Source organism: Euprymna scolopes, chromosome 16, assembly GCF_053919585.1.
Source record: "Euprymna scolopes isolate OS-2025 chromosome 16, ASM5391958v1, whole genome shotgun sequence".
NCBI lineage: Eukaryota > Metazoa > Mollusca > Cephalopoda > Sepiida > Sepiolidae > Euprymna > Euprymna scolopes.
Window position 1 is genome coordinate 93,397,313 of NC_136497.1, and position 10,784 is coordinate 93,408,096.

Here is a 10,784-nt window from a genome sequence, read left to right on the forward strand (position 1 = left end):
TTTTTTATTTAACATTACCTATTAATCTAGATGTCATAGAACATGGATTATCACATTGTGATCACACTATCACTTCTCTGTGGTTTACTTTTTTCTGCACTCTTCCACCATTCCGTATAGACAAGAAAATCAAATGCACATAAAACTTCAAAATACATTGGTCTATTATATGGTCAATTGATTTTTTTTAAACTTACGGGGAAATTCATTCAGTTTGTAGAATTGTATTGAAAAGCATTATTTATAACCTTGATTGGATGCTTAACACCCATACTCAAATACTTGGAATAAATATTAACTTTGTGGAAATTATGATTATCACAGAACTTGCTGTTTTAGTAGTAATATTAGTTAACGACACGAGAAAGTTGGGGTGTATGCTTTGTGAATGTGAAAGCATACACCTCAATTTTTCCGGAAATGTAGATGGCACCCAAATATCTTATAAAAACCAATGTGGTTTGACACTCGTTTCAATATCAATTCCTTTTTTGGTCTGATGAAGTGTTGTCCCTGAATTGAGACTCCACTGAAACATGTATGTATATATGTAACCAATAATGTTTGTATATTAAACAAACCATACATCAGCTCTGTACTGCATTGAGCACTCTTTAATAGTCACATGATTTCATTGTATTTACATCTAGGAAACCAATCGATGCAACCAGTATATATATATATATATATATATATATATATATATATATATATATATATATATATAGAGAGAGAGAGAGAGAGAGAGAGAGAGAGGGAGAGAGAGGCGGGTGAGAATAGACATAATAATAGCAAGACTTTTCATAAATATAAAATTAACACATTTAATAACTTCCTTTAGGATGACTCTGTGGCTTTAATAGCATAGTTTCTTAAGATGATTTGAGTTTGTTGGGATATTCGTAGTTAATAGGTGTTGTATATGATTGATTATTTTGTTTTTGTTTTTGCTTTTCTCCTGAAGAACTCTTGATAAACGAATGTTAAATTTTGTAAATGGATATTATGCTTTCGTATTCTATGGAAGCTGTAATGAAATAAAAGATTTACTGTTGATAAATTTTGAATTCATTTCTTTTAAGAGTAATTTATGCTTTTAAATGCAGTAATAGAAAAGGTAAATGATGCAGTAATGCAAAATTTGAAAAATTCTTAAAATAGTAAAATTATTCCTGCTATAAGACAAGCATTACATGTGTTATTATTATTCATAAAAGTAGTGGTCGAGGGTCAGAAAGCAGAAGCTCTCAGTACTAATACTGGATCCCCTCAGGGGTCCATCCTGGGTTGAACTCTCTTCCTGATCTACATCACATCACATCCTAAAATCATTCGTAGACATTTATGCTGACTACACTACCATCTATGGCAACATATCAAAGGCTGTAAATGACCAAGTTCTCTTTGATTCTCTCTTCTCTGATCTTGAGCATGTGATACAATGGGGAAAAAGTGGCTGGTTACATTTAATGCATCTAAAACCAAGCTCCTATCTTCACATTACCAACGCTCTGATCCCCATCTGGCATCAATTAAAATGAATGATTCTCGTCTTGGGGAGCTTCCATGTTTTGACAAACTTCTGGGTTTGACCTTTACTCCTGATCTTAAATTGAACATGTGCATCAAATCCGTTGCCAAGGTTGCTGGAAAAATGGTAGGATCCTTCTACCGCACTAGTACATATCTTACTGCTGATGCAATTCTTTACCTATATAAGAGCCATGTACGTCCAAGGATGGAACATTGTTGCCACATCTGGACAGGAGCTGCTAGAAAGACTTTATACTGCCTTGACAGGATTCAAAATAAACTTCATAGCCAAGTGGCAGATGCTCTTTTCTCTTCCCTGCAACCTCTTTCTCACAGAAGAGACGTTGCGAACCTGTCTCTGCTGATTTTCATGGCAAGTGCTCGTCTGATCTCCAATCTATGGTCTCCCCTCATCAAACTTTTACAAAAAACACTCGTCTAGCGAAAACTACTATCAATAATTTTTCCCTCTTTATCTGTGCCTAAACCTAAACGTAGATTCCAGGAACAAAGCTTCTTTCTTAGAACTGCACGCCTGTGGAACTCTCTTCCGTTTGTTTGCTTTCCAACTGACTACAATTTTGGTCTTCAAGTTTAACATAAACAAATTCTTGATGAGCTGTCCCCTTAAGTAATCTAATTTACCAAATTTCCACTACTAACGATTACTATGGTATTGTCCCATGGATTACAGTACACTCATTAACCCTTATACTTGAGTGGCCTGTAAAAGATAGAATAATGTGATTTGGAAGTTAGTATTGTTAGCATTAAAATCGTTGCATTTACATAAAGAATTATAAGGAACAGTTATTTCCAGCCCATAGTGTGTATCATTACACACTGTACTCCTTACAAGTCACCCACTACCTTTTGGTAATCATTATTATAATGTTCATTCTGACTCTGCATAATAATAATTGTCAGGATCTCATCCATCGGCTAAATAGATCCCACCCCTTCACTTTTGAAGACTATAGATACTAGAAAGCCGTGCAGAAGTTTAAATGTAATGTGAATAGATATCTTGTTACTCAACTTCCTACAGTCCCCTGTTAAATACGTTTCAAGTGGTAATATACCTTGTTTGGCGTGAAAAAGTAAAAAAAGAAAAAAATAGAATATATCATGAGAATCGCAGTAAGCTATCTTGAAGAGCTTTGGAAAGGTATTTGTTGTATCATTCCATCAACCCTAAATCCATTTTCTTAGGTTTTGCTACTCTTTTCTTCTGCCTAACCTACTTCCAAACTCTATCAATTACTCAAGCTTTCTCTACCTTCTTACCCTCACGTTTTGTTCTGTTCTTTATTGTTCACAAATTGTAAAAGTAAAAACCAAGAATTAAAACCAGAAAGATCTTACAGCTCTCCAGTCTTTACTGGATGGAACAAAGGGTGAAACGTGTACTCATTTTGATTGCCAGTCACGCTTTGTTCTTTCTCGATCTCCTCTCAATCGGTGACATAACCATGCAATTTACTTTCTTAACACATTCCTCGATCCAATGTCGAAATACAAACAATAAAATGCGTGTATTTTATTTTTGTCTCAATCTTGAAACTATCATAACAATAATTCTTATTTATTATCCTGCGTTTTTGATCATTCCATTATCATCTATTACAACAGAAAGAGATGTAAATAATGGGCAATTGATAAGAGCAGTAGTGCGAAAGTTGAGGAAAAAGAGTAAGAGGGGAGAAGTTTATGAAGAAAGAAAGGGTAAAGAGAGAGAAAGAGAGAGAGAGAGAGAGAGAGAGAGAGAGAGAGAGAGAGAGAGAAAGTAAAACGAGTATATGAAAAACGAATGTTTATATATAAAAAAAAGAAATACATATATTCAATTCCCAAAACAGTTTTCCATTGTAAAAAACTGAGGATGTGAAATAATAGCATGGATTCTTGGAAGCAAACTAATAATACAGTGATTGCAAGAGATACATTGACTTACAAGCAAATGAGTTTTCCAACAAAGTATTTGAGATTAAAAGTTTTTAAGATAGAATAGTTTTAAAGGTTGAATAATTTGTAAGACATTATATATATATATATATATATATATATATATATATATATATATATATATATATATATATAGTCATCCACATACAGTACTGTTTCACTGTTACACAGCTCATCAGTGCGGCTATATATATATATATATATATTTACATGAAAATTGATAATGTCTTTTGTATCTCTCTCCCTCTTTCTCTCTCTCTCCCCCTCTCTCTCCCTCTTTCTCTCCCTCTTCCTTTCTCTCTCTCCCTCTTTCTCCTCTCTCTCTCTCCCTCTCTCTCTCTCTCTTGTAAAACATGTTTCTAATGCGGATAAATCCTCCATCTAAAGAGTTCCATGTGTTCTGTTAAGGAATTAAAGAGTGATGAGACAACGGCTGAAATGGTGTATAATGAGTTGTACATGGATCAATATGGCAGTATATGAGAGAGAAAGGAAAGAGAAAGAGAGCACAAACCTAGTATCGATAAACTAGCAAAGTAGTTTAGTGAATAAATAAAAAAAAAATCGTGGTTTATAATGAACAAATTGGAAATTATATTTTTATTTAATTATAAATTGTTTTCCTCATTAGAATACAAACAAAATTTGCTTGTTTTTTGTTCTCTTCCTTTTGATTTCCTTGTGGCCGTTAGAGGCTAATTAGTCGGGGATGTTGACTTTATCAAGTACTGTAACATATAAACCAACCAATCCTATTCAAGATTCCTCAATAAAATTTCACTATGTGCTTCACTCTTGTTACTTTTCACGTAGATTTTAAGATACTTTTTTTCTTTTATATCTTTAATATCTTTTTCTTTGAGCTTTTGTTCCAGAATCCCAAGTTAAATGGCTGGAGCTTTTATGGTTAAACAAAGAAAATGTTTTGCTCAGAGATTTTTACAACAACGTTTCCAATACCCAGGACACTTTCATTTAAGTCGAATCATTTTTCTCGTCTGAGATTTCCGCTGGAATAAAGAAATCTCTCTCTTTCTCTTTCTGACAAAACTATACTTACTTCTCAGCCTTCATTATATGAGAGCTCTTTCAATAGAAAGCGGCCATTGTCAACAATAGAGTCACTTATATGACATAAATTGTTCTGTTGTTTCATTCGATTGAACAATGTAATTGGATCAATGCCTATTCTTCTCATTCAACAATCGTTGATTATTACATTATCGGCTATTTTATATGATTGCCTTTTCATCATGATGATCTCTACACACTTGATTGTAACATTCTCTCTAATCAAGAATGATGCTAATGGCTAAAGACTAGTTATTCATTTTTAAGCTGATCACTTACAAGAGTTAAGCAATAGAAGTTCAGGCCAGTTTTGATAGTATTTAAATACTCGAAATTAGACGATATATTGAAATTAAAAGTTATAAGGTTTAAAAAAATGGTAAAGTTCAAATATAAATATAAATAAAAAGAGGCAACGAGGAAAGATAAAAAAAATGGCAGTTTATATCTCTTGGCCACCAAGTTTCAGCTATGAATGGCCAACAGTCTTTGTTTTATCACTGTTTAATGATAAGCATTATATATAGGGTCACTTTGACGATGATATATTATAAGTAGGAAGTGGTATTCAGAATGAGTTTCACACTTACTGAATCTTAAATTCTAGAGTTTTATCAGTGAGCTTATTACAAAAATGATATCTATCAAACAATCCCTAGACTATTACTGAACTTTAGGGTCATAACAACCTTAATGATGGTTGTGTCTAACACAATCTGCAGTCCTTATACTGCTACTTCCAAAGTGAAAGAATATTTATGTTTTTAAATTTTTGAGATAAGGATTGATTATTCACATTATTTGGATTATTCGGACTACTGTTCTCATTTTGAGTATTATTTTCACGAGATTTTGATCGATGTAACCTCCGACCTTTTTCAGATGTCTTGTCGAACTTGGGAGTCTTTCTGTCAAACTCGAGAATCTGCATAGAATTTTGAATGGAACCCTTTCTTTAATCCATGGTGGCAGAATATATTCCATCAGCCATAAATGGGTAGAAGTCCTAAGTAATTCGCAATCGTGTTCTTGTGCAAGGATCACGGCATAGTAGATAAAGTACTTGGTAAATTCAAAGTACTTGGTAAAGTGCAATTGAAAAATTTAAGTACTTGGTAAAGTTAAATCATCAGTGTGGGCAACACTTAAAATGCAATTCCAAATTCCTTAGAACTTCTATCTAGTCATGACTGACGGAATGAGAGCCTGCTACACTTGTGGATTAAATAAAGGGTTCTGTTCAAAATTCTGTGGAGATTTTCGAGTTTAACAGAAAAACTTCCGAGTTTGACAAGATACACCTGAAAAAGGTCAGCGGTTTCACGACTTAAACGTTGTGAAAATAATACTCAACAGTCCAAAGAATCCAAATAATACGAAAGAATACATAATAAATGGAAATGTTTTTCTTATATCAAATTCACAGAGTTATTCCACGCCAATTCAACAAGTGAATCCCGAGTCATATACATATACGTTACGTAAACCACATACATATATGTTAAGTATACCAACAAAGTTGTCATGTTCCAAGTGTCAGTTAAGATTAAAGTAAAAATTATGTTTCTCTACATTTTCTATTGCTCATATGTTGAGAAATGTTTCGGCTATATTGATTGGAAAGTTAATTAATGAGATATCAAGGAAATGCCACTCGACTTTATTAAAGAGATATTTCCTTATCCAATGTGATTTTAAATATAAAACCAATATTTCGTCATCTTTAGTCAGTTTTAATCTTAATCAGGTTTAATATATCAATCTATCCATAGAGATAACCACTGGATATTTGTGAAATTACTCTTTATGCCAGTAAATTTGTATCCCTCCCCTTCTTGGTTTCTTGAGTTACACTGACACAGTTTTTCCATACCCTCTGACACAGACTGTCACGTTCTTGACTTGCCTCTCAAATCGTCAGGATCACCAAGTTCTCGAGTATTGTGTGACAAATGCCCATAGCCCAATCGGGAATGCTGATTACCTTATGACGTTGATAAATATAACCTTAAATTCTCGATCTTAAGTTGAAGAGTCTTTGCAAGAAGGCTGACTGAAAAGCCATCAGGGATCACATCAAAAATGTTTCATGGAATAGTAACTTTTCTCTTTCTGCAGAATAGTGTGCAAATGAGGCTACTGAATAGTTTAAAGGAGCAATTGAAGCACATGTTCTCACATGGATGATTTATTGCAAACCCCACTTTCCTAAACGGTTCATTTTTCACCTGTGTGTCTGCCATTGCTCATGCGTTCTATAGATTTAACCGTCATAAGTCATGTTCAAATAGATATAGAAACTAGAAATAATTGTAGGAGTGAAATAGCCAAAGCCAAGAATAGGCATATCGAAAGCAGCAGAAAACATATTGAGTTGTAAAAATTAGGAACTCACGATTTCTGGAAAATCTATAACAGTGTAGTGAATAATGGGCAATCAACAAATGCACTGCAACTGAGAAGGCTAATTTGCTTTCCTAGCGGTTCGCCTCCAACTCTATGAGACCCAACAAGCCACTCCCTTCCAAGTTTCCCTTTGTGAACAGAATTCACTCTTAATCATCTGAAAATCACCCCATCTCATTTTTGTGATATCATAAAAATCTAGACATGTTAAAGGCATTTGATCTCATCCCTGCAAAGTGTTGCAAAAAAAATCCTCTGCTGAAGTCCCCCCGTTCTCTTCAAACACTAGAATAAATGCCCTACCGAATCTTGCTTCACTGACTGTTGGAAAATTGCTTCTATGGTACCAGTCTTCAAGAATTCTAGTGAAAGAACTGATCCACTCAATAATCACTCGATTAGCCTCCTTCCCCTCTTCACTAAAATCTTTGAGTCTTTAATCAATGCAGCACTAGTCCACCACGTCATAGATCCTAAACCTCTTGCTGACTGACAGTATGGATTTAGGTAAGCCGGTTCTACTGCAGATATCCTAACTGTAATTTCTGAACCTATATGCATGCACTGGATAAGGCAGGAGAGGCTAGGACAGTAGTGCTTATATCTAAGGCTTTTGACAGGGTTTGGCATGACGGCCTTTTCATGAAAATTAAATCCTGTGATATTATTGAACGAATACTTGCTTAATATAATCAGGTCTTTCTTAGACAAGAGAAAAATTCAAGTTGTCTTCGATAATCGTACGTCAAAAGAACATGATATAAACATCGACTATCATATCATGTTTTGGGCATTGGCAATATTTTTCTAGTCAGAAGTGACCACATGAAAATTGCCAACATCATAAATGAAAATGATTTTTGTGAAACAGACTCGGTCTGAACTTGGGGCACCTTGGTCCTCAGTCCATGTCATTAGTTATGAACCACCATCACATCACTGCGCAGAAATATAGATGTACCTCTGAACTTTATCATTTCTCGTATTCATAAACAGCCTCTTGATAAAATTGTCTCCAAGACAGGTATCTTTGCTGATGACAATGCACTCTATAACAAACATGAGAGGAAAATGAATAAGCAAATATCTAAAGCAATGGATAAAAACTTCGAGAATGACCTCCAATCTGTAGTGGAATGGGGCTGTAAATGGATGATAACATTCAATGTTAGATGACTAAACTTCTTTCCAATTACAATTTCAATAAACTTTCTCGAGCACTGATGGCCATGATTAATAATACGCTATCTGAAAGCTCTTAATTCAAGCTTCTTGGTTTAATATTTACAGGGAACATGAATCGGAACAAATATATAGAAGACATTGCTAATGTTACTATAAAGAAGGTGGGCTCTCTCTACTGTGTTAGAAAATGACTCACACCTGAGAGTATCTCTATAAAGCCACTATTCGCCCATGCATAGTGTACTGTTGCTACATTTGAGTCGGTGCATCTACCATTAGTCTTTTGTTCTTAGACAGGGTTCAGAAAAGAGTCTCGAATAGGTTCTGAACTGTTAACCCAACATCAACCTCTGTCCCATTGCTGCAATTTTTCATTCCTCTGCCTATTTTACAAGTATTCTAATGGTATGTGCTTTGACGGACTCATGACACTTGTGCCCTCTTGACATAAATATCCCCAACTAACCTGAAAAGCAGCAAAATCCCACCTCTACACTGTAGAGATCGCCTAAATTCCAAAATGCCTTTTAGAATTCCATCCCAGGTCCCTGTTTCTCTGACTACTAATATGCAGAAGTTTAAATGTAATATGAATAGACATCCTGCTGCTCAACTCCCTACATAGTGTCTCTGTAGATATGATCCAAAATAGTCGCCATATACGTCCGAGTGGCACTGTGCCTTGTTTGGAGTGAATAAGAGTAAAAAAAAGGGAACAATTTTTATTTATTGTTATTTTGTATTTTGAAAAGAATTAACACAGGACAATTCTAGGTTTTTCGACTCTTTTGATAAAAAATAATCGTGTTTTCAGGAAGAAAAGATTGATTTTGTCCTTCCCAAAATGTTATTTGTGTATTGCAGCTGTTGTTTACTTTTTATCTGATAACAGATTCTAAATGTTCTTTTTCCTGAAATCGCAGGTGTTCCTTGATGGGCTTTGATCTAAACCGGCACTGGTTAGAGCCATATCCATGGGCACACCCCACTCTGTATGCTACAAAGAAGCTAATGATGGAAGCTGACAACAATGAGGTAAGATACATTTGTGCTTTTCTATTTAATAATTATATTTTAGGAAGTTGATTCCATGCTTTTATTTACAAGGAAGTCACCACTTATCAAGGCCTTGAGGCCACTCGGGGATAAGGATATTGCGTGTACAGTAATCAATGGGATACTATCGTAGTAATCACTATTAATGGAGATCTGATAAAGTGTCTTACTTAAGGGGACGGGTGTTTTTCGTGGAAGATTTACGAGGGGGGATCAAGGATTAGAGCTCAGACGAGCACTTCCCATGGAAATAACGATAAAACAACGACAGGCTCGCAACTAGTGCTTAATGAAGAATATATTTGACATGTGTAAAAAAAAAAACAAAAAAAACAGAAGAAATACAAGTGAAAATCACCTAAACGTTGTGACAAAACTACTAGTAATAACAATTTAGTATGAATGTCGCTGCAATAGTAATATAATAATGGTTATAATATTGCTGCAACAATAATATCATACTGGTTTCAATATTGCTGAAACAGTAATATCATACTGATTGCAATATTGTTGAAACAGTAATATCATATTGATTGTAATATTGATGAAACAGTAATATCAAGTTAGTCACAATATTGCCAGAACAGTAATATTATATTGGCTGCAATATTGCTGAAACAATATAACACGAGTTCAATATTGCTGAAACCGCAATATCACGTTGGTCCCAATATGGATACAACAGTAATATCACGTTGGTTATAATTAGGACAGCAGAATATTCTTTTTATTGTTTTAGCTCTCGAGTATATATCCGTTGATATCTTATATGTTTTTATATAGAGTGACGTGGTTTTCAATTGATTAATTGTGTCTTACTATATTGGACATATAGTCAAGAGTCAAAGCAATGATAAGAATATTTTCTTGTCCTAACCTTAGTAGTTATAATATGGTTATAACAGTAATATTATACTGATTGCAGTATGTTAATAATATTAATGTAACGCTGATAATTGACAACAACAATAGTGCCAAATAATTTGACATCAATATAAACAGTGGTAAGAACAAATCTAATATAGCTTTTACAGCATTATTATTTCATTAATAGAAACGGGAATAATGTCATTGTACTTAAGGTAATAGATATTATAGTATGAACAACCTATCTTTAACATATTTGGCCTGAAATAATCATCAACGATATGTCAAGTATTTTGAAGATTTTTGTTTACATGTAGCCTTAAGATTCAGTGTCTGAATAGGTTCATAAGGAGAAATGAATTCTTTACCTTAAAGTTAAATATCGTTGTTATGGGTCAGTAATATCACTGACTTCAAAATATAATGTCATGCATATGGTGGAATACACAAGGAACCATTTCTGGTGGACTGTGGAAGATTAATAAGATGGTCAATACAGATGCGTAGTGTCAGCAACTCTGCTATTGGAACACTACTCTGGAGAGAACATCTTTATCATACAGGTAGGTAATCATCTTCCAGTCTGTCTTTACTTTGCAGGCGCTTATTTTCCTGACCTTTATTGGAACACTACTCTGGAGAGAACATCTTTATCATACAGGTAAGTAATCATCTTCCAGTCTGTCTTTACTTTGCAGGTG

At 34.2% G+C, this 10,784-nt stretch overlaps 1 protein-coding gene across 1 annotated transcript in view; it reads left to right on the plus strand.

Annotated features, from left to right (window-relative positions):
- Positions 1-9,246, plus strand: part of LOC145296203 (cytosolic carboxypeptidase 6-like) — a 1,000,694-nt gene extending 991,448 nt beyond the window's left edge. Inside the window, exon 8 of the mRNA XM_080142411.1 lies at positions 9,084-9,246. Within this exon, the coding sequence (XP_079998537.1) occupies positions 9,084-9,246 (163 nt within the window). The remainder of the gene's footprint in view (positions 1-9,083) is intronic.
- The last annotated feature ends 1,538 nt before the right edge of the window (positions 9,247-10,784 follow it).